Source organism: Mustela nivalis, assembly GCF_964662115.1.
Source record: "Mustela nivalis genome assembly, chromosome: 1".
Classification (NCBI taxonomy): Eukaryota; Metazoa; Chordata; class Mammalia; order Carnivora; family Mustelidae; genus Mustela; species Mustela nivalis.
Window position 1 is genome coordinate 89,913,464 of NC_139020.1, and position 27,720 is coordinate 89,941,183.

The window sequence follows — 27,720 nt, forward strand, 5'->3', positions numbered from 1 at the left end:
ATCAAACAGGGCCAAGACACAAGAAAAACGGGCACCTCGGTGGCTCAGTTGGTTATGCATTCGACTTGATTTCAGCTCAGGTCATGATCTCAGGGTCCCGGGATGGAGCCCCTAGCAGAGCTGGGCATGGAGTCTGCTTGTCCCTCTCTCTCTGCCCTTCCTCCTGCACGTGTGTGCATGCTCTCTTTTTCTCTCTCTCTTAAATAAATAGACAAATCTTGAAAAAAAAGAAGAATAAAAGGTACATCTCTTATAACTCAAATGAAAATGAGTAGTCAGATTAAAAAGCAAGCTAGAAGGTAAGTAGATAGACTCAAGAGGCCACCTATTATATTAACTTTTGTGCTGCCACAGAGAAGACAAATGCAGTTAAACATATTAAATGCAGTAGTGGTTTCTAAAATAATCTGTTTCTGGGGTTGCCAAGTTGTCCAGCAAAAAAGGTAAGGAGAGTCACCTATTATAAAAATGTTTCATTAAAAATTGCCTACTAGAATGTAAAAGTCTAGGAAATGATCACAATTGATCAGAAAATTGCCCAAAGACTTCCGAATAACAGCTCTACCTGGTACTAGTCTCAGTACTACAACATGTTAAGTCTTTTACTTTACAGAGTTATGAAAAATAAATATATTACTGTTTATCATCAGTTTATAAACAAGGAAAGAAATATAAGACTACATAGCCTAGAGTAAGGGGCGGAGTAGTAATTCTTATGCAAGATATTAACTATGATCACCTTTGGATGATGGGACTGCAGATAAAACCCATGCCTTCACTATGGAGAGGTATGTTTACTATGCTTCAATTTTGGGGTTTGATTTTTTTCTTTTAATTAAAAAAAAAAAAAAGAATAGTTAGGTATCTGAAGTTGGAGAAATAGTCCCAGATTTCATTTGCTTGTTGGAAAAAATTAAGAGTTGTATATTCTGCTGAGCTGGCAGAAATAACTGTTGGATGCTTCTGAATAGAGTATTAATTACTTACTCAGAAGTACCATTTTTTTATCATTTATAAACAAGCCTATAAACCCTGGTGATCTAAAATTTATATTTGGTTGCAAGATTTTTTATTCCTATCTCAAAACACAATATAGATTCTTTCAGAAATTATACTTCACCTTAAAATAATTCCTCTAAAAAGTCACAGGAAATGATTCATGGTGTGTCTTTTCCTGGAATGAAGAACTGAACTATACTTCACTTCTCCTCCATACGCACAGAATCAGTAGAAAGTTATACAGTACAGGAGAACCTGATCTAAGACTTGTCACAAGGCTTCTATAAACTCATTATTCCATAAGGTAACCAGGAGACCTATTTCACAGTACATTTACAACACATGCAATATACTTGGACTCTGAACTCTGCAGCAGTTGATTAAATAACAAGACTAACCCTTTCTCAGCTATCTTGGCACAGCTTCATTAAGTTTAGCAAGCATCAAACTCCCAGAATGCCATAAATAACTTCCCTTTGTGAGCTGGAGTAACAGTACTAAAATTTCCCAGATGTAAGGATGCTATCTAAGGATACTACCTAAATATCTGTTCTACAAGTTGACTTCAGACCACCATTGTTACTATTACGGATGTTATGTTAGGGTGAGAATGTATAAGTTTTTTAACTCTTTCAATACACTGTGGACAAAATTAAGTATATCATTTAGCTCCAGAGTTAAACATTCATCCTTACTGATACTATTTTCTCTAAATTAATTTCACAAACATTTTATCTTTAAATCCGTATAGCACAAAAAATCAAACTAAATTCTAATTTCCCCATTAGATCTGTAGAAAAATCTATGTTTGAACTACGGTTAAATACTAATGTTTAACTGACTAGGTATCTTATTTATTTATTTATTTAAAAGATTTTATTTATTTATTTGACAGACAGAGATCACAAGTAGTCAGAGAGGCAGGCAGAGAGAGAGAGAGGAGTTAGCAGGCTCCCCGCAGAGCAGAGAGCCCCATGTGGGGCTCGATCCCAGGACCCTGGGATCATGACCCGAGCCGAAGGCAGAGGCTTTAACCCACTGAGCCACACAGGCGCCCCTTAATTATTTTTTTAAAAGATTGTATTTATTTATTTGACACAGAGAGACAGTGAAAGAGGGAACACAAGCAGGAAAAGTAGGAGAGGGAGAAGCAGAGCAGGCATCCCGAGGTAGGGCTAGATCTTAGGACCCTGGGATCATGACCTGAGCAGAAGGCAGATGCTTAACGACTGAGCCACCCAGGCAGCCCTAGGTATTTTATTTTAGATGTTACATTAATACACTGGAATGTCAGACAATAATGCTAGTATTTTATTCTTTTCAACCAAACACTTCACATTTGTAGGCTTAATTATTTTATTCCATTCCTAAATCAAGCCCCATATTTGATACCTCTATCAAAGAGGAGACCTACTATCACAACTCCTAAAGGCCTATTATTTCTGAATACTTGTTTTTAAGTAACATGACAGAAATAATTTTTATAGAAAGTTTGATACCATGATGTTAGACCATAAATTCCAGAACTAGACCTGACAATCTGACACAGTATCTCTCAGTCTGCTACATCTAGCCATTTCATTTTCCAATTCAGTTTTAACAATTAATTCTTGAACCAACTATGAAACATTTGGGAACACGTTCTAATTCTGAGCCATTAACCCACATATTTTTTAGATGTTATCTAGTGAGAATCATTGCCTTTATTTAAGATTTACCAGTCCATTCATAGCCATTTCCTTTTCTTTCAAATTATTTTTTTTTACACATGAATAAATTAGAATAGACAGCTCCAGTATGAATTCCAATAGTTCATTTTATCAGAATCTCATATCCTATATGACTATTTTCTAAAGTCAAGATTTGAATAACATCCATTTTCCTTATGTAGGAAAGGATCACTCTAGTTGTTGCAAAAAATCCCTTCTCTCACTCCTCTTCACTAACTAGAAGATCAAACAAGCTCTGCAATATAAACCGCCCTTCCTTCAGGTAATGACTCAAAATACTAGATAAATACAGAAATGTCCCAAACAACTTAACCCAATAGCCCATAGGGGCAGCTACCTATAGAGACCCAAGAAGAGGGAGCACCTCTGGGTAGAACCACCATAATGGTTCTGGAAGTACCTGAGAAGTTAAAACACTAACCATCAAAACATATTACTTAACAGTTTCAGTGACTATCTTCTTACCTCATCCTTGGTATAAGGATAATTACATAATGCATCTGCTTAAACTCCTGTGTAAGATGTTTAAGAAAATAGTTCTCTATGGTTAAGAAGAGATATAACGCCTTTTTATTTTTCACATGTCCAGACCCTAGCACACTACTCAGCAAATAAATGACTGACATTTAGTAAATACTTACTAAGCAAAACTGAAGCACTTGCTTCTAACAATAATTATAGCTTTGTAATGAATGGGTACATATTGGAACAAAGTGCGAGAATTAATTACTGGAGTGTTGGCTATACCTACCAGAGATGGGTATTAATAGCCCTGAAAGAGTGCCTCCAATGCTACCATAGAATTAGTATAACAGGGACAGGTTTTTCAAAAGATGCCTCCTATTGCTTCCTCTTTAGTGAAAAAACTTCTAAATTTCCCAACCTCCTTTGCAGCTAGGTGTGGTCATTAAGACTAGGTTCTTGCCAATGAGATATAAATGGAAGTCTTATATAGGACTTTCAAAAAGGTTACTTGAAGGAAGTTGAATTGGCTGGAAGGAACACCCACCTCCTATTCCATTTTTTTGTGCGTGTGCCTTCCAGACAACAACTTAGGACATGATGAATGGAGATTCAGCAGCTATTCCACATGCTGAGGTAACCCTGATAACGGAAGTAAGCACTAGGATACTGAGTCATAATAACACTAGCACTGGACCACTTACAGCAAGAGAATTAACTTTTATACAAGCCAGTTTTTGAGTTTTCTTTTATGCTCTCTGAATCTAATAAGACTATTTGATAGACAGCATTTTTTTTAAAATTTATTTATTTGACAGAGGGAGATCACAAGTAGGCAGAGAGGCAGACAGAGAGAGAGAGGAGGAAGCAGGCTCCCTGCAGAGCAGAGAGCCCGATGCGAGACTCGATCCCAGGACCCTGAGATCATGACCTGAGCTGAAGGCAGCGGCTTAACCCACTGAGCCACCCAGGCGCCCCTGATAGACAGCATTTAGAATTTCAAAATATATGTCTGAAATGGCAACTAGGTCCATGATTTCCAAGTTGAAGAGGATGAATCACTCCTCATTGTCCCCAAGACCTAAGACCACAAATGCATCAAATACATTATTATTAAACCTACTGTGGGATAAAGGGCTTTGAAATCCAGAATCTTATTCTAATTTAAATACTTTACAAAAAGGAATAAAGTCATTGGAAATGGTGAGGGTTTCCAAGCTACAGCAGCAACAATAAAGTCAATGGCATGGAGAGCTTTATAACTGAATAGCAAAACAAAAACAAGAAGACCCTAATTAAATGTACAGAAAGGCTAAGGGTGAAGCCACTGAATTTGGAACCCCAGATTTTAGTTCTAGGTAATTTCAGGAACACCATTTCACATACTAAGAACTTGGTTCACCATTAAAAGGAGGGACATGATTAAATCCTTTCTAAGGAATTTCCAGCTCTAATTCTCTAATACCTTAGCGTATTAACATTAAATTAAAAGAAAACCCAAGGGGTGCCTGGGTGGCTCAGTGGGTTAAAGCCTCTGCTTTCAGCTCAGGTCATGATCCCAGGGTCCTGGGATCGAGCCCCACATTGGGCTCTCTGCTCAGCAGGGAGCCTGCTTTCTCCTTTCTCTCTGCCTGCTCCTCTGCCTACTTGTGATCTCTGTCTGTCAAATAAATAAAATCTTTAAATAAATAAAAGAAAACCCAAAAATGTATTAAGTCCTAGAAAAAATCCCTCAAATAAAAAGACAACTATATCTTCTCTAGATACTAAAGCAATGATATCTTCCATTTATCAGTAAAAATATGTTTTGTGTCTACTGACTAGAATTCATCAGCATATTTTTGTGCCTGCTCTTCCGGCTACCTAAAATGTGTTTATCCCAAACTCAACTGTCTAACCCTCATTTACCTCTTTTCGATCTTAGCATGTATGTCTCATCTTCGGTGAAGTTGGTCCTGACCCCTAAAGAAGGTTCCACCAGCTATTTTATTGAACATTTGATTTTTGGTAACTTCACAGGACTCACCACAACTTTCCATTTATGTAATTACTTGTATTCTCTTGTTCAATGTCTGTCTCTCCCTCCAGATGGGAAGCAATATATCTAGGTTCCTCCCTCCCCACTGTTTTATGTCCAGTCCTGGTACAATGCCTAACATACAGATAAAATTCATTATGTGTTTGTTATATGAAGGAACAAACAAACAAATGAATAAATGAGGCAGGCATCAAGAATTGAAGAGATCATATGAGAAATGATTACCCACTTACCTCATTAAACACAGGATACATGACTGCATAAAGGGGCATAGAAACCATGGAAGTGGTCTCAGCTTCATTCTTCATCTCTTCCATTGTCATCCTCATTCAAAAGCCAACTACAGTAGAAAAAGCAGTGCTAAAATGCAGAGGAATCTTCATTCACTACAGTATTTCTTCTCTTTTTTGTGATAAAATAGGGCACAAAATATATACTGACCTGGTTAAAAGGAAAGAAAGAACAGAGACTTACTCTATGAAGGGAAAAGTACAAATACCAATAGCTTTCCTGGCCAGTGTCTCTATCTTATGAACAGCTGATGTGTTAATATATCTTGCTTGTGAGGACACCCTTAATCAGTAACACACCTCTATTCCTCCTCAGACTCAAGAATTTGCCCTTTCTTACAACTAATTTTCCCTCACTAGGTACTAATTCACAGAGCTGTGATTCATGAACCCACTCATCTTTAACTGAGAGTGCTCCCTGAAGCACCACGGAATAATGAAGCATCTAATTCCAACATATATGCAATCAAAAAGTTAATACAAGAAATTATCAACAAAGTAGAATTATAGCACCTATATATAACATAAAACTATAACTATGAAATACAGAGAGCATAAATGTTTATGGAAAACTTCATTAAGAATTAGGAAAAAAGAATTAAAGGTGTTTAGAGTAAAATCTTTTGCTAATAATTCACTGATTTTGCCACCTAAAAATAACAAAAACATAGCCAACCACCAGAAATATAAGACAAATCTTTAAAAAACTGGGAAAAGTCTATCAAATGTGGTCTATTTGGGGATAAAATGTTATTTCATTTTGCCAGTGGTATTTCTGAATCTTTGTCCAAATCACACAAAAACGAAGTAGAAAGATCCATAGACACTGATAATTTGGCATTAAAATACTGAGAATTCAACAATATGAGAGAAATTTGGCCTTGAATAGTTAGTTGAGGAAGTATTTTTTTTTTAAGAGAAAGCAACTGTATTTATTTCCTTTGCTAGGCTAAAAAATGAGCCTAATTATAAAGTGAGAGAGTAATATTAGTGACATATCTGTATTTCAAACAATGTATATTGGTATACATATTTTAAAAACATCAATTTTTATTAACTTCTACCATTTATAAAGCATTTTCAGATGATAAAACATTTTTCACACGCTTTCCTCAAAATTACATTAACTGTTATTCTAACCTTACAGAAAGGCAGGTTCTGAGATGATAAATGATTTGACCAATAACAATATGCAGAGGCCCAAGACTTGATCCTAATACTCTCAAACCAGACCTAGTAAGTCTGCATTAAAAAAGAAGAAAAAACAACTAAGTTTGAAGTAGAGCCAAAGAACCTCAGCTCATCTACCCAAGAAAATACTCAGAAGTTATTAATTCACTGAATAAATTTATGTTTAGCCCTTACTCTGTAGAAGATGCAGTGAAGGGGTGATTAAGATGTGGTCCTTATCATTAAAACTTATCTGGGCCAGGCTGCGGAAGACCTGAGCAGTTTGAAAGATACAATCAAAGGTCTGAGTATGCAGAGCTTCAAAAAGCTCTAATAACCTGTCCCATTTGAGAACTGCTTACCATCCTTCCATAATTCTTACCAGTGAAGGGGAAAAGGACACCTATGGAAACCATTTAGTCCCATTTCTGGTAGTTCTAAATATGGAAAATGTTTTTTGTTTTGGGGGTACAAGCTGCTCACTAACCTCACAGAACCAAATCAATAAATAAAAATAAGGCCAATTCCCAAGTTTATTCTATAGGGTATTAGAAAACCATTACCTGATCAAATTATTTATTTAAGCAGACTGCTTTGGTCATACTGTTAAGGATAGAATGAAGGAACATAAACTGAGGGCAGAGGAAACTTAAGAGACCTAGTATAGTTATACAAAAGACCCACTGGACCTAAGCAAGTAGCAAGAGGAAGAAGGTTAAGTATCAATTGTGAATCTGCTGTATCTAACTACTTAATTAATCTACTTTTCCACTTTAGAAATAAATTATGAATACTTTTTCATAGTAAACTTGGAACAAAAAAAAAGAAGCTGAAATGCAGGGACAGCAGTCAAAATGAAAATGATGGATACTGGATGCACAGTATAGACAGTAATTGAAGGCATCAGTATCAATGGAAAAAAATAAGCAAGAAATAGAACAGGGCTGACACCAGAACTTGACGAGCCATCTCATGGGGTAACAGAAAGAAAAAAAAAAATCATTCGTTTGTTTAACAAATATTTATCCATTACCTATACAGAATTAGGCCTAGGACTAGCTATGGAGCAGTGAACAAGACAAGACAGTCTCTGACCTCATGGAGCTTATAATATGAAAGGAAAGCCAGAAAATGAACAACTGTCGGTACATACAAGGGAGAAGTGCAGATGCTGTACTGCTATGGGGAGAATTGGGTGACAGAACCAGCATCACAGAAACCAGGTGTTTCAAAGAGAAGGCCGTCCAGAGTTTTAAATGCCCCTGAGCATAGTCAATAACTTTTAAAAAGTTACCGGATTTCTTGATGAGGTCATGTATAATGCTCACAGAGTAATGTCACTTGTATACTGGGGGAAAGAACTACCTACCTGCAGGAACTGACACAGTGAGGTGGTGAGAGAGGTGATTTCAATAAAAATGGGATGAATTCCCAAAGTAGTCTCAACTGGATTATTTTTGTCTTTTATTTTTTTGAACATGTATGTAGTATCCCTGCATATATAAAGGCAGGCAGAGTGAAGGGAGCCATAAAAGTAGCTAGAGTCACTCAGAATCCTGCTGGCACCTACCTATCTAACCCACGAAACCTGTTCAAATACTTAATTTTTACCTTTTTTTTTTTTTTTTTAAAGATTTTATTTATTTATTTGAGAGAGAGACAGTGAGAGAGAGCATGAGTGAGAAGAAGGTCAGAGAGCGAAGCAGACTCCCCATGGAGCTGGGAGCCTGATGTGGGACTCGATCCCGGGACTCCATCCCGGGACTCCGGGATCATGACCTGAGCCGAAGGCAGTTGTCCAATCAACTGAGCCACCCAGGCATCCTAATTTTTACCTTTTGTAAATCGTGGCATTGAAACGTCTTTTAATTGAATCAATAGTACTGTCCCATGTCAGGAGTTTCACTTAAGGTATTTATGATTCAAATTTAAAAAAACCAAACATATACATATATTTCTTGCCTCTAAAACTAACTTACAGTACTAGTAGCTACTATGTCATCAAAAAGAAAGTGTTAAAGGGGTGCCCGGTGGCCTAGTCGGTTAAGCATCTGCCTTGGGCTCAGGTCATGATCTTGGAATCCTGGGATCAGCAATATTTATTTATTTTTAAAGATTTTATTTATCTGACAGAGATCAAAAGTAGGCAGAGAGGCAGGCAGAGGGGGGGGAAGCAGGCTTCCCACTGAGCAGAGAGCCCAACTCAGGCTTGATTCCAGGACCCTGGGGATCATGACCCAAGCAGAAGGCAGACGCCCCAACCCAGTAAACCACCCAGCCGCCTCGTATTATAGCAATATTATGAGCTAAATAGGTGTCTGTCTTACATCACATTTATCTACCTTTTAATACTGTTTCTATGGAAAATGTTTAAAGAACCAAGTTACAACTGAACTTCTCAGAACACACATTCACAAAACTGGGGCCACTCATAGTTTCATCAATGTTTACATGAGATTAAAAAAATCAACAATTTCAATAAGGCTTTTTAAATATGCCAATTTTAGTTCAAGATGAAATATGCTGCCATTTCTTCTATATGCTTCTTTATTTGAAATGGTTCAATGGACAAGCTACAATTACTCCAAGCAACAAGGAGCCTGTCAACCTGAAGAGCAAGGGTCAACTGAACTGAGCAAGAGCCTGAGGCCCTACCCCTTTGAGAAGGTTTCTTCATTTCACCACGGGTGTCAGCAGGCCCAGGGCAGGTGGGCAGCACATTACCAGTTTCAACTCCCTAAGGGATACTGGTTTCTGAGGTAAGCACTCATCATTCATGCAAAGCCAACTGAACCCCTAATCCCAAATCTGGAAAGGCCTCAAAAAGTCACCTCATCTACCATGCAGTACAACAGAAACCACAGTCCAAAAAATGACTTGCCATAGTTATAACTGCTAAGTAATAATAAATAAAAATTTAATGTGGGTATAGTGGCAACAAGACAGGAACAGTTACTTAGTTTCCCATCTCCAATGTGTTGCATTAGGGAAAAAGTTTTCATTTCAAAGTAAACTTTGTTTCCCAAGGAGATAGCATCACAACATTTTTAAAAAACCAGAATCACAGACGTCAATAACTTAAGACAAAATGTGTACTTTTAAGCACACTTTTCTTCAAAAATACGCTCTGTATATGCTAATACCATACAAATAGAATAAGCAACCAATTCATTTATACTTTCCCCCTTATTTCCCTGAATGTTCAAAACAGCAGTACTTGAATGCTGTACAGATGCTTAAGTATTAAACACTTCGTGCACTTAAGACAATTACTATTTCTTTAAAGTGAAGGGAAAACAGGAGCGCCTAGGTGGCTCAGTGGGTTAAAGCCTCTGCCTTCGGTTCAGTACATGATCCCAGGGTCCTGGGATCGAGCCCTGCGTTGGGCTCTCTGCTCGACAGGGAGCCTGCTTCCCTTCCTCTCTCTCTCTGCCTGCCTTTCTGCCTACTTGTGATCTCTGTCAAATAAATAAAATAAAAATCTTTAAAAAATAAACCTTTAAAAAAATAAAATAAAGTGAAGGGAAAACAAAAATAGGTTCTTGTCTTAGTCTTAGGAGTTTCTGTCCTGACCTGCCCAAAGAACCAACAGGAGTCTGTTCATTTAAAGAACTATACTCAACTCTATCTTACAGATCAGAATCAGCATTTCCTGTGAGAGCCTCATTTTAATCCATCTGGGCAGGAGATAATTCTAGAGCTAAAGTTATTTACTCAAATATAAGGAGGAGATAAGCAAAGTCCATGGTACTGAAATATGCAGTTCTTAGGGAGAAAAAGAAGGCTCCTAAATAAATTCTACCCTTAAGACATCGGTAGGCAGGTGTAATTGTCTTGGTTTTCTTCAGAGTCAAATCCAAAACTTAGCCCTCTCACCTAGTCTTAAATTCTTATAATTCCTTTATTCTCTTTCCTTGAAGTGGGAAAGAACAACTGATTGATTTTGATTAGACCCCCAACCAACTCATGAACATTTAGCTAACAGAAGTTTATTCATTCTGGCAGTAAGCAAAATTCATGTTTATGCCAACATCTGTATTTCTTTTTCCCAACAGAGACATCAGTCAGTGTAGAAGGTACACAGTTGACAATGTTTGTTGAATGAACAAATTAATGAGATAAGAGATGGGCAATTTATAAGCTGAATCAGTCTTGCTAATACTTTCCAAATATCAAGCCTAGCAAAATAAAACACAGAAAGCTAATTAATTCTATTAACAAAGTCTAATTTACCAGTCACAGTTACCAGATTTTACTACTTCTTGCTATCCCAAGCTCTTCCTAGTATGGTAGGCTAAGAGAATATTAGCATCAGATGACTGCAACTAAAATCAGAATTCCAACAGAAATATACATGAAAACCAAATAAAACTAAAGAAAATATAATAATCACAGATTATACATTCTAATGTCTTTTATTAGGGCTGCTACAGTATCTTTTAGATCATGGGACAAAACTGGCATTTAATTTAACAGTTCACAAAATTCGCAAAGTGCAAGAATTTCCAACATAGGTTAGCCTTGCCTTATACATAAGCAAGATCCAAAAACTTATCCAGCTTTGAGCATAAAACAAAACTTTCTCTATGGGAAAGCGTGCAGGAGTAGTGTAGTTTCCAAATGGATGACTTAAGCCATCACAATCACTTCAGTCCTTATTAAAAACATTCCCAAGATGACTCAATCAAAATCTCCAAGATAGGGTCAATGAAGCTGTATTTTTAGCAGACAACCCTGACGATTCTCATGAACAGGACAAGCTGGAAAACACTGGTAGGGAAAGAACAGTGCCTAGAGAGTCAGAAAATCTACCTGCCAAGGCCAGGCTCAAAGATTTGGGTAAAACGAAGTACCTGAGACAGGGGTTCTTTTTGGTTCTGATTTTGTGGAAGTTTCCCTTAATCACTGGACTTGTTTTCTGAACAGAAACAAAGAGGGAATAAAAGTCTATCACTTTAAAGACTCTGGTATTCTAAAATTTCAGTGATAATAAAATGTCATTACTGTGATCTACTACAGGTTCAAAAGATCTCATGGGAAACTAAAAAAAAAAAAAATTTTTATCAGATCACAAAAACTATTTATGAATTCTAGTAGAAAGAGCCTGCCCAATAGTAGGTCGATTCAAGGTTTCAAATACCTGACACACTCCGCGTTCTCTCAAGCACCTCAGATCGTGACTCATACCCATCAGCCTCGCAGCGAAACTGAATTTATTCTAAGGCTTTGTAGCTCAGTCTGGCCATTTAGCACCCCTGAAAAAGGTGAGCCTTTGATGATCACAACCTACCTTATAGGGCCTTCTCACCTCAAAATGTAGCCACTTTTACAAGAGACAAAATACTTCGAGGAGAAAGCTAGGAAAAAGGGAGGCAGAGGAATAGTGCTGAGTAGATCCCACTTAGCCCAAAATAAGTTTAAAACCTTCAAGATATACCTACATCTCTCTCCTTCCTCTGCAAATTATATTTTCTATAATCAAGGTCTTCCATATGTAGCTTTCTTTTTTAATAAGGGTATGTGGAACTCAACCTCCCTGACTGAGCATGCACTACAACTAGTTCAGTTTTTACAGAATTTTGCATTTAGGGACATCTAGAAACAATTCCTTCTTAATGGTTAAGTGTAACATAGGACACTCTGTCACCATATTGTTTATATATATCAAAATTTTTTCTAGATATCTTCAAGGTATCCATGGAGAATATGCACACAGCTACAGAAGAAAAGCCTAAGTATTAGGTCCGAAAGTAAGGGCTCAATGCATACTGTCATTATAAACCATCTTACCTCTGAGCAAGGCACTTCACCTCTCCATGCTTTAGTTTCTTTTTTAAAATGAACAAAAACCAAGCTGCATACTTGTAAAAGATGAGGTGATTTCTAAATCAAACCATAAAACCTCTAAATTAAATACCTGTAATTTACTAAGCACTGTGTTTTTGCACTTTTAAATAACTATTCAAAGAAAGCACACATTCCACTATGAATTATCACTTCACTGGAAGGTCTAACCTCTCAATCAAAAAAAAAATTTTTTTTTAAAGATTTTATTTATTTACTTGACAGAGACAGAGAGATCACAAGTAGTCAGAGAGGTAGGCAGAGAGAGAGGAGGAAGCAGGCTCCCTGCTGAGCAGAGAGCCCCATACGGGGCTCGATCCCAGGACCCTGAGATCACGACCTGAGCCAAACGCAGAGGCTTTTAACCCACTGAGCCATCCAGGTGCCCTCAATCAAATTTTTAAAGGCACCTCTTTGTTATAACACAATTTCCAGGTATCTGATACCACTAATGGTTAAAGGACTCCAGCTATGGTTTGTTAAAAAACAGGATAAAAAAGATAAAAGTCTTCAGTATCTCTGTAAACATGATTGGCCAAACAAGCATTTGCTAAGCTGTTAATTAAGAATTAAGTTTCTGGGGCGCCTGGGTGGCTCAGTGGGTTAAGCCGCTGCCTTCAGCTCAGGTCATGATCTCAGGGTACTGGGATCGAGTCCCGCATTGGGCTCTCTGCTCGGCAGGGAGCCTGCTTCCCTCTCTCTCTCTCTCTCTCTCTCTGCCTGCCTCTCCATCTACTTGTGATTTCTCTCTGTCAAATAAATAAATAAAATCTTAAAAAAAAAAAAAAAGAATTAAGTTTCTAACTAAAACATCATCTGAAAGCTAAGATGTCTTTGAAAACAGGTAAGACTGGCAAATTAAAACACAATGACCCATAAAGGAAAAATACAAAATGTAAAAGTGCTCTAAATTTAACTCCATTCTTTTATCTTTCTTTGTTAATTCTCATATGTTTGTCACTGATAAGTTTCTTTACTAATAAGCACACTTGGTTCTAAACATAAAATTACAAATCAGTCACTTAAAACTTAATGATTTTTTCTGTGGAGAAATAAGATTCTAAGAAACACTTCAAAATCCACAATGTTACCTACAAAAAAGAAAAATAGGAATGTTTCTACTATACTTAGCTGACATTAATAGCACTGTCATTAAAGAGGTGAGTAATAAGCACAGTGATTCTAGAACGAGAGTTGCCTAGATGCAATCCCAGATCTACCACTTACTATATGGTGTGACCTGCAGCAAGTTATCTAACTTCTCTGTGCTATTCTCACCTATGAAATGAGAGTAAGTCTCTCTCTTAAGGCTGATGTGATGATTCAACAAGTTATTACAGATAAAGTGTTCAGAACAGTGCATGGCACACAATATTATTCACTATTAGCTATTATAACAACATTTTAACTGAAGATGAAATTTCAGATCTCTTTCTAGAAATCAGGTCTCCTGTACAATCATCTAGCCAGGGAAATCAAGGATGCTTGAGAGCCAGATAAAGAAAGGTAAATGATTTTAAGCCTCTTTAAAACAGTGGAACTATTGTTTTCGAATAAAATCTTTTATCAAAGAGAGATAAAACACACTCAACTGTTCATCTGTCCAATAAATGGATGAAGTAACTAGTTTACCAGCTTCTAGTCTCTCCTTCTCATAGCTCTTTAGCAACTCTCTCTCCACAGCTGTAAAACTACTGCTCTAGGACAATCAGGACACAAGCATAATTAAAAAAAAAAAAAAAAAAAGGCATTATGAAGAACAAAGGGCAATGAGTGATCCCAAAAGTAAGGGTAAGTGCTGGCAAAAGCCTTTCTGGGCCCAAATTTTTCTATAACTCAGTTCTATGTCTCAATCTCTCACCAATAAATTTACCCTTACGCTTGTCTTGTGCCTATGCACTTAAGAAACTTAAATGTTAAGACCCTAAAATTTTAAAGTAAAAACAGCCATTATATATTATTTCATCCAATCTCCAAATTTTACAACTTAGAAATTTCCACAAAAATTCACATTAAGAAACTGAACAGAATGGCGATAGAGATTTTAAACAAATAAGCTACAGAGCTACTATAGCCTATTGTCTACCAAATGAACTACTTCTAGACTAACCTGCCCTGACCTTTACATCATCCATGGGTCAATCTGCTTACAGCCAACCCCCAAATTCCACATGGAGTGTTTGAAGACTGAAGCCAGCAAGAGTGGGGCTCTGATTTAAGGTGGTACTAAGCAGTACAAATTTGTGGATTTTCAATTTGGTGCTGATGAGACCTCTTGACTCACTCACCTTAAAAGTTAACTGCATCATGTCAGTGTATGCATTTGCATATTTTGGATAGCACAGTTTCTTGTGGGGATGTGGGAGTATTGTTTCTTAGTATAGAAATCTATAAAGTGGACAAGAATTAAATTTTTCTACACACAGATGGGACAGTACAGAGCACTAAGTATGCTCTCAAATTTGAAACAAGGACCTGAGTTTCAATTTTTGCTTAGCTGGGCATTATTTAAGTTATTCATCTCTCTATACTGAGAAATTAATGAAAATATTGGAGTGTTCACCTGACATTGTATCAAGAGTATTAAGGAGTACATGGTTATTAAGAGTAAGTGTTTACCTTACACCTTACATGGTTATTCATACGAAGCAGTTATTCATACAGTGGCTGACACACAATATGCATTTAATTCATATTGTTACATTTTATTTATTTATTTTAAATATTTTATTTATTTGACAGAGGGACAGTGCCCACACACAAACAGGGGGAGCAGGAGGATGAGAAGTAGACTCCCTGATGAGCAGGAAGCCCAACACAGGGCTGGATCCCAGGATGCTGAGATCATGACCTGAGCTGTAAGTAGACACTTAACTGACTGAGCCACCCAGATGCCCCAGTCACTGACATTTTAGACAGAATTCTATGAACCTGACAGCAAAAGGACTGAAACTAGGGTGAGGCCAAACAAACCACTCAGAGCACAAAACCTGGCTCTGACCTGCATGACACAGAGTAAGTGCCTCCTTAAATTTTGTACCCTAGGCCCCTCATTACCTCACACTAGTCCACAGAGGCACAGCACAACCTCTTACTGGTATCCCAACATCAGAAAGGTCACTTTACATAGCGTATTTTAAAAACAATTTTCTCCTCCATTTGCCAAAATGGAGGCATAAAATACTTGGATCACCAGATAAAAGTTACATATCTTCCAAAACAAGCTACATAGTCTTAGAATACTTAAAAGAATCTGACCATCAAGCCTATGTTAAAATTACTTTTTATTCTCTTCATGTGAACAGATCAATTTTTTTAAAAAGATTTTATTTATTTATTTATTTGACAGACAGAGATCACAAGTAGGCACAGAGAGAAGAAGTGAAGCAGACTCCCTGCTGAGCAGAGAGCCCGATGCGGGGCTCGATCCCAGGACCCTGGGATCACAACCTGAGCCGGAGGCAGAGACTTTAACCCACCAGGTGCCCCAAAAGACAACTTTAATAGAGAAAACTGGCCCAGAGGTAGACTGGGTAACACACTGAAAATAAAGATGCAATCAAAGACCTCAAGATAATTCATAAAAGGGCATAACCTATAGGATAATATATAGCTGAAAACAAAACCAAAGGGCTCGTTACCTCCGAATTGCTTAATAGGAAATGGGAATAATAAAAGTGGCAACAACTGGCTTCCAATTATTTCTGCACAAATAATTCAGGAGAAAATAGTCCATCTCTTTAGTTGCGACAATCTTCCATTTTTTCCTATTCCAATGCCTAAATTTTTGTTAAAATCCTAGTCTGAACAAAATTAAAATGAAAACATTTGTTGTAGGGCAGGAAACAAATTCAACCCCTTGAATATGTGCATCTTTTGTTTTAAGTTCTTAACCTAGAGGTTCAATCAAATAATGCTCAGTTGAGTAGCCATAGGTGTCTGAGGTACATCTTTCTATTTTCCTTTTTACTGGTATTTGTGATCTCCTGTTTTAATTTCTCTAATACGATACTAAAGCTTTCCTCTAAAATCCCTTAGAAATACAACTAAACTTAAACCTTCATACTGTTTCTATGCTCTCTATGCTTGAAGGTACAATTTAAGGAGACTGTACCACATGGGTTAGGCCCACCTGCTCTGTATCACTGACAATCTTAGATTCCATTTATCTTAACGACTCTTAATTGCCTAAGGTCCTCTACCAAATGCAAAGTGTATTTTCTTTACCTTACCTTACAAAATTTCTTTGCACCAATACACTGCCACAAGGCACTCAAATGTTGATAAAACTGTGAGCTCCAGATAACAAATTCACTGGGTCATTTGTTTAAAACTAGGGGCTAATACGGACAACGTTTTATCTTGATGGTGGCATTTAACTTCATTTTTAGCTCCGCATCTCAAATACAAACGCTATTAGTCACATATATACACACACACAAAATAAGGATATCTGCTTGTATATATATTTCCTCCCGTAGCCTTCCTTTCAAAACTGTAATTATTTTTAAGGAGGCACACCAAAATTAAGATAGGACCTGAGAAATCTAGATTTTTGACAACACTCCAGAATGTCAATTTTATTATGGATAAAGCATATGTATTTCTGAATAAGAGACTACAGCAAAATTCAAAGTTTTTTGGAATTAAATTAATTAAACCTTGCAACACTGTAAACTGGTATAGGCAGGAGTTGCAGCCTGAAGGCCAGGTCTGACTCCTCTACCATTCCCAACTGGCTTTGTGGTAATAACCTCATATTAAGTCTGAGATGGGAGAAGGGGTGTACCATCTTAGGGTTTTGTCATTCCTTAACTCCACTCCCCACTGAAGTTCCAGTTCATCCTGAAGACAGGATGGCTGAACGAGGCAGGAAGGCATGTTTTAGTACCAGAGACCCTATGGTAAACTAGAGAAACTAATTTTTTTTCCCTTTTCTATCTGCTACCTAAAATTAACAAATGAGCAGATGTATGCATCACTTAATATGCAATGAGGGGGGGTAGAAGAGGTTAAAAGATAAAAAGAAAAAAAAATTAGGAAAAAAAATATTAGAAAGGCTAACTGCCCATGTAACAATCTTCCCACCCCCTTCCCTTTCTACCCACTAAACGATAATCACGATGAAGAGAAGCTTTACTCCTTTCTCTATTTCCTAGTAGCTAGTGCAGTACTCTGCAAAGTCAGTTGAAGTCAGCAGGTGTTAGGTGGAGATGTGGTGATGAAAAGTCAGAAAAAGTCCATGCCCTTGAGGGCGATGCAGTGTTGCAGGGAAGAGGAACAGTAGCTAGTGCAGTACTCTGCAAAGTCAGTTGAAGTCAGCAGGTGTTAGGTGGAGATGTGGTGATGAAAAGTCAGAAAAAGTCCATGCCCTTGAGGGCGATGCAGTGTTGCAGGGAAGAGGAACAGTAAAGAAATACAACATGTCAAGCTGCCACTTTGCATAACTCCTCAAGCACACCTGCCTCATGTTACTTACCATACACAAGTGCAACACACATGTTTAACACTTCTTAAAGAAATCAAAAAAGAGAACTACTGGAATCCATAGATGATCATAATTCCATTCCACGCGCATAAGTCCCAGAATGGAAAATAAGCCAGACATGGCTATGCTATTCCTCCTGTCAGACTTGGAGACACAGTATCCTCTCGCTATGAACAGGTCACCATATTATTATTCCTGTGTTATACATATTACTTTTCCAACATGGCTCTGAATACCAAGTCAATGCTTCACCTACTAGTCAAAGGAAAAGGAATTCTACCTCAGTGCTAAAGAAAACTGGCTGGAAGTTATGTTAGTCTCCAACGTGCTAAATCCCTAAAAGATGTTTTCAAGTATATTTGAATGTAAGAAATTTTTGCCTGACATACTGGCCTCAGCATCTAGTAGAAAAGTTCTTTGTAACTGCAACTTTAAATCTAACTGCCCTCCAATAGAGCTCAACCAGTACACCATTTTTATGGCAATAATTCTAAATATAGTCCCTTGAGTGAGGCAGTCTGGATTCAAATTCTAATTCCAAGCAATTACTGGTTGTATAACCTTGGACAAGTTGCTTAACCTCTCTGTATTTTGATTTCTCCCATTTAAATTGGGGATAATAGTGCCTCTATTCCTAGGACTGTTGCTAGGATTATATGACCTCATGTGGCTTAGTATGATGCCTGACACTGAGTTACTGCTCAATAAATGCTAGCTACCAGATTATATCCCAGCTTTTTCTAAATATTTAGGTTAATTTCACACATAATATATACTCAGTAAATATTTGACAAATGAATAAACCAAAGTATTATTAAGCAATCTATACTTACTTCTAGTAAACTTATTTCCAAGGGACTGGCCTGCGTAAACAGTAGTCACTACCATTTAATACACAGCATTGCCATTACCCAATACATCATAAGCTTGCTGATAAAATCTTTTTTCTTTTCTTTTAAATAGCAACAATTAACGGATTCCAAGCAACTACAGAAAAGTAGGATCTTTTTTTTTTTTTTAAGATTTTATTCATTTGAGAGACAGAGATAGCGAGAGAGGACAGGCAGGGAGAAGAGGGAGAAGCAGGTTCCCTGCTGAGCAGGGAGCCCAATGTGGGGCTCGATCCTAGGACCCCGGGACCATAAACTGAACTGTAGGCTGGAGCCCTGAAAAGTATGAGTAAGACTGAATAGATTAAACTCACTTTTTGAGTAGTTAACAAAAAAAAAAAAAGTTTATTCAAACCAAAAATATAAGGGTAATTTTGAAAAGTAAGATTGTGGGGCGCCTGGGTGGCTCAGTGGGTTAAACTCTGCCTTCGGCTCAGGTCATGATCTCAGGGTCCTGGGATCAAGCCCCATATCCCCATATCCAGCTCTCTGCTCAGCGGGGAGCCTGCTTCCCTTCCTCTCTCTCTGCCTATCTGTGATCTCTGTCTGTCAAATGAATAAATAAAATCTTAAAAAAAAGAGAGAGAAAAAGAAAAATAAGATTGTAATACAACATTACATCAAAGATGCAATTAATTTTGTAGATAAAATTTAAAAACTTAATTTTTCATTTTCCTACAAAAATGGACCTTCCTGCAAATAAGTTATTTCTAAATGCTACAATAAAGTTGTTTTCATTGGTTACACTGTGTGTGCCCCCCCAAAATCAGTATCTAAGACTGACACTTTCTATAACATTCCAAATGAAGTAATATACACAAAAAAATTCATACTTACTTCTAAATCTCCTTTACAGTTTATTTACCATGAAATAAGCTGAAAACTTGAAGTAACATTACCTATTTTAATGACCCTGATAACCCAAAAACATGTAAAAAGCAGTGCTTCAGCTTTATTCTCCACATTAAGGTCAAACTAGGTAAATATGAATTTCTTGGCTAAAAAAAATACCATAAATTTTTTTAAAAAAACATAAAAACAGACTTTTTAAAAAATAAGTTTAGGACTTATTAAAGACTTACATTTATTAATAAAAACTGGGAGCATTATCAAATTTTAAAGCCAAATACTAGCAATAATTTTTTTGACAATCTCTCCTAGGAATGGGAATTGGTAAATTCATGAAAGCATTTAAGGTTATAGCAACTCAGAGCTGTTCAATTTATTCTATGCAATTATTATAGTACCACAAAGGATTATTAACTTTGTTTTCACTACCAAAATCTAACACAAATTTATCCCTGAAAATGGGTTTGCATATTTTTAAAATAATGATCATTTAACTTTCATAAGTATCTAAGTTTAAAGCAAACAGGACCCAGTGAAATATGAAACTTTCCAAGAAGCTCAAAATATAAGCTCCTCTGAAACAAGCATGACACCATTTTACAAAGTCACCTTGTCTAAAGCAGATGATACTAAAAGTAAAATTCAAAAGAAGATACCATGGTTAAAAAACAGAATGAAACAACAAAGAAAAAAGAAAAGCATGAATTCTAGTTCAGGACAAAATGAGATCACATTAGGGAAGCACAGAATCCATTAAAAGTTTGTTTCCTCCACATCTGTATTTTGTTATAATGAATGTTGCTTGCAAAAAGCAAGACAGAGATAAGGTCTCCAAAATGCTTTGTTATACACAAAGTTTGCTGTAACAGAAAATGACTCCTTTGTCATTTCCCTACAGAAAACAGTATCTCCTGCTTTTAGAGGCCTCCAAAAAGAACAAACATCTTTCTATGATTTTTATTATAAAACTTCTGTAGTAAGTCCTTTCATCTAAGAGTGGAAAGCAAATCTGTTTTATTTCTATACTTCTGTCCCTAGCAGAGCGCTGGAGGCACTGTGCATGAATGCACTCATTCAATCAGTTACTCACTCATTCAGCAAGTATTTACTGAAAACTTACTTGTGCCAGATACTGCGTAAGTAGTGTGAGTGTGCCAGTCACATGACAAATGAGAGGGTCCTACCTAGGTAGCTTATAGTCTAGTGAGGGAGTCAGACATTTATCAAATAAGTAAAGAAATAATTAAGTTCCTATTGTGATGATGCTACAAAGTGAAGGTGAAGATACACTGGGAACTTACTATAGTAAGTTCTAGTCTTAGGAAGGAAGGGTCAAAGAAGGTCAGGTAAGGTTCCTCTGAGGAATGACATTAAAACTGAAATCTGCAAATTAACTACGTGTTTTGCCAGATTTAGGAAAGGGAGGGAGAAGAATCCCACAGGGAGATGAAATACGTACAAAGGTTCCTAAGTCGGGAAGGAACTTATGTATGTAGTAACTGAAAGGTGCAGTAAATAAGAAAGGTTGGGAATAAGTACAGAGAGCTGGAAGGGAGGCAAAGGATGAACAGTCAGCATTAAAAAAAGAGTATGAGGGTAAGAGAATTTGAATATTTAAGTCATTTTAAGTCCTCTTCTCATATAAAATAAATTATTTTAGGAACCCAGTCTTTATTCATTAATAGTAATATCTATAACCAGAAGACCTGGCTTATACCTTAATCCCACCAATCAGTAATTTCATGACTTTACACTTAACTAATACAAACTTCTTCATTCTCTGTGTAAACAGGTACTCAATTATTTTACCTACTGGAAATGCAATGATAATACAGAGTCCTGTTCTCATGACCTTCTACCCTCAACGACAGATGTATATGGGAGACATCTTAAGTCCTGTAAGAGATGATGTCCAAAAGTGACACAATGCTCCTGCAAAATCAAAAGTGACAACAAATGTGGATACTGGTGAACTGCAAACTGTTATAAAAATACAAGTATACACATAACTCTGGGAACCCTAAATTCTTCAATGCGCAGAGATCCAAAGTGACCACAGTACACCAGCATGTGACTGAAAGATGATAAATATATAATAAAAACCTTACTCCATCACTGCAAACAGATGAAATATCAAAACTATAACTAACCTAAGAGATCAAGAGTAATGATAGAACTGAACCCAGGACAAAAACTAACACACACTGAACAAGTACATTAATTTTACTTGTTTCCAAAATTTCCTGACTTTTAATTCAAAAGCTCATTCCACAACCTCATAGCTGCATTCCAAACGTTAGATAATTCCCTTGATACTTCCCCCAACAAAAAGGAAATGCCTACACTGCCACCTAGAAAATACATTAACACTCTTGCTTTACTATCACTAACTCACGTTCAGTTTACTTACACTCTATGTAAACTACCATTTCCTCCTGTAATATAGCATAGAGCCAGTTATCCTCAAATAATTTTGTTTAGGCGGTCTTTCTTCCTTGTGTATTGCATTACTCATGGCGCTATGTTACTCCAATACTTCCTTACTTCATTCTGTAATATTGTATCTCTATCCTATGTTAAAGGTTATATTATATTCCGTGGGACGCCTGGGTGCCTGTTAGTTAAGCGGCTGCCTTCAACTCAGGTCATGATCCCAGGGTCCTGGGATGGATCACATCCTGCTCCTTGCTCAGCAGGGAGCCTGCTTCTCTCTCTGCCTCTGCCTACCACTTTGCTTGCTTGTGTGCGCTCTCTCTGACAAATAAATAAAAACTTAAAAAGATTATATTAATTTCCAGATCATCTTAACTTCAATCATACAGGAACAATACACAATATATGATTCTAGAAAGCATTTTTATATTCAAAAGTTAGACACTGTTAATAATCGCAGAATACATTCAAAAAGCAGAATATTTCAATGGTCAACTTATACAACAGTAAGCCAGTATTAACTGCTAGCTATCAGTAGATACTGAATCACTGCACATAAACATCACAAAAGAAATTTTGATGTCAAAAACACACACCTAAAATTCTATTAAAGATTTAGTAATATTCATGAGCTATAAATGGCCAAACAATTATAAAGGATAAGACCAGTACAAGGATACTGCTTTGTGCTCAATATAAAATATAAATGTCCAATTTTCCCATCCTTCAGTATAAATAGGATGATTAAAAGTCATTTATAATGCTAAGAAAAATAAAATAGGTAAGCACCTGATGATTTTATACAGACATACACATACACTGGAGTCCAGAAAATGAGGGGAAAAGTAAAGAGAAATCAACAAAAATGTGATGTCAATTCCAAGAAATGCAACGTAACTGCTTTTCTAGTAAGGAGCACATTAAACTCTCTTGATGCTACTATTAATTAAAAAACGTATAAAGTAAGTTTTGTGAAAGAATTCCTACACTACTGGCATCAGTTTTACAAAATCAGAGTAAAAAACGTCAGTCCTAAGGTAGTCCTAAAAAGGTAAAGATGGGATGTATTTTTTTACATTCTCCTAACTCATTATCTAGCGTTTGAAATGGTGGTACAGTCCTCACTTAGGATACCCGTAGTAAGTAGGCTGAACACTCATTCTTATTTTTCCAAAAAGTCAGAGTGTGTCCTTGTTTTACTGAGGAATTTCTCCAACTTAAAAAACTCTTCACCTCACAGGGGCTTCTCAGAAATACATAAAATGCCTTACTTTGCAACTTCCCCCACTCACTTCAAAAAACCACCAACCTGCCTACTCTCTCTTTCTGGTGCGGCAGCCCTGATTCAGAAACTGGATTACAACTGGGTTAGATTCAGATCAGTCCCTACGTGTGTGACCTTGGGCACTTCACTGATCCCCTCAGTTTCTCATCAGCATCTGAAAACTGTGTCTTTGAAAACAGAACGGGTGTGCAGATACCTTTGGAATTACACCTAAGAGGGTGAAGGTTTTCTGCTTAGAGGCAAAATTACCTCCTTAGAAGGGCCACATCATGAAACTGGAACTGAATCCGTAGCTCTCTGTCAACATATGACTCTTCTTTTACAGTTCTCCTCTTCTTTCAAAGGGCATAACCTGAGTCACCCTAAGAGCAGACTCCCAAGCGCCCCTTTCCTTCTCCACTTCTCCCCTATCCTACTTCTAAAGCAGGGGGAAAAGAGCAGCCACATCTCCCCGCCCCAAGCCACACCTTCAGAGGACCCCACCCCAGACACATCCGCCCTCTCCCTGCTCCAGGGGCACCAGAGGCCAACCTCGCCCTTCCCCTCCCGCCCCCACCTAGAGGAGACTTCCTGGAGGCGTTCAGGCCCGAGCAGGGTAGGCAGCATTTACAAACCCGCTTTACGCCACTCGCGTAGGGTAACCTCGCTTACGCCCATAGGGCCCCGTTCCCAGCCCCGTCCGCTCCGCCTGCCAGAGCCAAGCCCGAGTGCCTCGGCCACGGCCCCTGTGTGACCCCAGACCTCCCCTGTTCCGCTGGGGGCTACAGAGACTGAGATAGAAGAGCCACACCTTACCGGCAACTGGGGCACTGACTTCACTTCCCACCTTTGGAGCCCTCTTCAACTCCCGGATCAATTCACTCCGGCGACGCCGGAAGGACCCGAGAGGAACCAGGCGTTGTCCGGAATCCTGCCCAGCCGGAGTCGCGCAGGGGCTTATGGGGACTCGTAGTCCCACTCGCCAGCTTCCTTGGCAATTTCTACAAAAGCAAGACTACAATTCCCGGCAGGCGATGCGGTAGAGCCTAAGGCGATGGGTGGGGACACTTCTAGCCAATAACAAGAGAGTTCCCTGCCTTTGCGGGAGGAGGTGAGACCGAGAAAGAGGGTGTTCAAAAGGAGGAGGAAGGGAGGGGTCAGCTCTCACCTGCACCAATCAGGGTGCCGGGTCGGCCCTGCAGGCGACTCACCCATTGTGGGGGCGGGCTAGCAGAGCAGAGGAAGTTAGAGGGTTGGGGGGAGAGCTTGAGGCGGGTAACGTGGGGCGGCAGAGCCGTGGCCGCTGCACCAGAGGGCGGAAGTGCCGGGGGAATCGCTGGCGTAGAGAGAGGGAGCGGTGTGGGGATGCGTCCTGGCCGGAGGAGCAGCTTCCCTGAAAGTGGACAAGCCCCAGGCACACCAGGCGGCCAGACCTGAGGGTCGTCAGGAAGGGATAGTGTGAGCCTGGGTTTCTGGAGGCGGCGGGCGGGCGGGGTAGGAGGCAGCTGCAGGTGGGAGGCCACTGACTGAGACGAGAGGAGTTCCCAGGGGAAGGGAAGCGGCAGGAACAACTGCAGAAGTGGAGGGAGCGGGAAGGTACTAGGGCAGCAGCTTCCCGCCGCCACCAGCCGGGGCCGCAGCAGGAACAGCAGGGGGAGGAGCAACAGCTGCCGAATTCTCCAACTAGAGGAGGGGGAGGCGGAGCTTGGGTCCCTGTAGCAGCCGGAGGCGCAGTCTGGACTCTAGTTTCCCGGGAGAGACGAGAGCTGGAGCACGAGCCGAGCGGAGCGCGTCCTCCGAGCATCAGCTCCAGCATCCCGCCAGGGGTTGCAGGTGTGTGGGAGGTAAGCGTGGGTGCCTCTTCTGGGCGTCCTCACACTGCCCAGGAGAAAGCGTCTTCCAATAGGAATTCTATCAAGGCACAGCTAAGAGTCCCTGACTCGGGTTAGGGAACTGATGCGAATCCTTTTAGATGAAAGATGTACATTTTGGACTTTTTAGTGGGGAGAAAAAGCAAAAGGTGGCTTGGTTCTGAGTATTAAGGGCGTGGTTGGTGTTTTTGGTGTGAGTTATACCATTAAAACTATTCTGGGAGGTCTTAAGGTTGAGGGAAACCCTGCTAATTGAGGATAAGGAGGATGATATCTGGATAGGTGCGTAGCTGGTAAAAACCCCCAAATTTTGTCATTGATAGAGAATTACTTCAGGACTCTTTTACTAGGAAAATAACTTTGCATTCTTCTTCAGTGTCTACCCTGTACGTTGTTTTATCAGATTGTCCTGCTACCGACCTGTTTTCCAGGGTGGTTTACTGCAGGTTCCTAAAATTGAAAGAGATTGGTACTAAGGAAGCAAATGCAGGCAGGAATAATCAAAATAACTAGACCTATCAGAAGTATAACTTTGCCAGCAATAATGTAAAAACGTTTTAATGGATGGATACTTAGCATTCCTTCTAGAGGCTCTAGAATATTGGAACAAAGACCAGGACTCAGCCTCCAGTGGGAACATATGGTGTACTTCATTGCTGTCCCTTATTCTCTCATTTGGGTCTGATAATAATTGTACATTAAAAAAAAAACTAAAGTACAAGAAAAACTGTGAGGATCTTTTCTGTTTAGGGAGTGTGTGCCAGACGATTACCCTCGGTATGTGCTGTGATGTGTTTAGGCTTAAAACACATGTAATAGTGTCATAAAATCATAGTTTATTCTTGGTGTTAAGCCTTGTGCAGTTTCTTTGAATGTTATTAAATACCTGTGGATGAAAATATGCTTTAAGGTAAAGGTGAAAGTCACACCTCCCTTTGTGTAACTATCACAAAATAGCAGCCTTTCTTTTTAGAAAAGTAAGTAAATAGCTATTTTCCTAGTCATTTTCTTTTTGTTACAGAGGTCTTTCAGATTACATGGCTTTTAATCATAGTAGCATATTGCAGCACATTTTGCTCTGAAATGCTTTCATTGTGACAATTGTGTATTTCAGGATCTGGGCAAAAATAATCTGGATTTTCTTTTTTTTAACTAGGATCAATACAATGGGGTAATTACCTTCTATTCTCTTGTTTTCAGGCTTTTCTCATTTACTTAGGATTTTTGGATTTTATTTTTGTAACACATGCAAAATTCCTTTTTGAAAAGAAATGGCCAGAAGGAATTCTTTTCATAGATTAAAGTTCTGTCCTATGAGTGCTACTACTGATAAGCCTAAAAGACTTATCAGTGTACTTACTCCTCCCCTCCAGCACCCCCAGCACCCCCGCCACCAGAGAAATACACAGATGAACAGATCTTAGAAAAACAGCTGCCTTTAGATTGTCCCCAAGCAGATCAGATATTAGAAGCAGCAGAGAGCTTGGTATAAAGAAAAAGCAACAGTAGCCACTAAACTTAGCCATGGTAAGGATCTAAGTTTATCTTTATTCTATCTCGGGAGAGTCTATTAATCCACGTAGCTGATGAGACCCTATGTACATGATTTTAGGAGAAAAAAAATGGGTTTAGAGTATAGTGAGGCTTGGAAAAGATTGTGTTTATCCTTATTTATGATTAAGTGAATTGTTCTGAGTCAGAGTCTTAGAATATTTCTTAGTCTATGTCTCTGATTGATTTTGTGAAATAGAACACTTGCTGTCATTAATTTATTTACCCCATGTAATAATAATAATTAGTAATAATATTGGCAATGAAGTTCTTTCAGAGCCTTTAATAAAAGATCTTTTGAAAGAGTTTGGTTGAGAATCAGTTAGTAATCAAGTAAATGGGATAGAAAAAAAATACCAAAACAGCTGAAATTCAGATGTATTTGGAATCCCAACTGTTTCTGGGTCTTCTGCTGTGAGGTATCATAAAGGATAGAATCTCATTAGGAGTGAATGAGTTTTTGGTATTAAAGTATTGGATGTTTTGCCTGCTTCCAAGATTTGGATCCTCTTTAATTTGTCCGTGAAAGAGATTGGTTTCCTGTATCATTTGGGAGTAAGAGCATGTTTTTATAAGGGAGAAAATCATTAGCAATATATAGTACTTCGGTATTTGTGACTTTGAACTTGTCTCAAAAGATTTTAAATTGGTGTTCATTTTAAATCTCAGATAATCTGAAGACTTCTTGACTATATGTTATTGGTGTTGAGATGATTTTATATGTGACAGTTTATAATTTTATGTAAAGCTCTTCTTAGGTTAAAAGCATATTATTTATTCTGCCCTTGATTTTTAGTGTTTGTGTATGGCTATTAGTGAGCATATGATACGATGAGAAAGA

General features: G+C 38.2%; 2 protein-coding genes across 11 annotated transcripts in view; one reads left to right on the forward strand and one right to left on the reverse strand.

Moving 5' to 3' along the window:
- PDCD10 (programmed cell death 10) overlaps window positions 1–24,576 on the reverse strand; it is a 44,062-nt gene extending 19,486 nt beyond the window's left edge. The window contains exons 1-2 of one of the 5 annotated variants that reach the window (XM_082741292.1): window positions 24,274–24,576; window positions 5,463–5,569 (exon numbers count right to left, since the gene is read on the reverse strand). In XM_082741292.1, coding sequence (XP_082597418.1) covers window positions 5,463–5,558 — 96 coding nt within the window. In that variant the 5' untranslated portion in view covers window positions 5,559–5,569; window positions 24,274–24,576. Of the gene's footprint in view, window positions 1–5,462; window positions 5,671–23,727; window positions 23,888–24,273 lie in introns of those variants that run through there. The other 4 variants (XM_082741291.1, XM_082741293.1, XM_082741294.1 and 1 more) reach the window with 4 other exon arrangements.
- A 533-nt stretch (window positions 24,577–25,109) lies between these two features.
- The window catches only part of SERPINI1 (serpin family I member 1), a 71,576-nt gene continuing 68,965 nt past the window's right edge, over window positions 25,110–27,720 (forward strand). For 2 of the 6 annotated variants that reach the window (XM_082741200.1, XM_082741201.1), the window contains exon 1: window positions 25,211–25,301. The gene's annotated coding sequence lies outside the window, so the exon portion shown is untranslated. Of the gene's footprint in view, window positions 25,302–27,720 lie in introns of all 6 variants that reach the window. The other 4 variants (XM_082741203.1, XM_082741198.1, XM_082741199.1 and 1 more) reach the window with 4 other exon arrangements.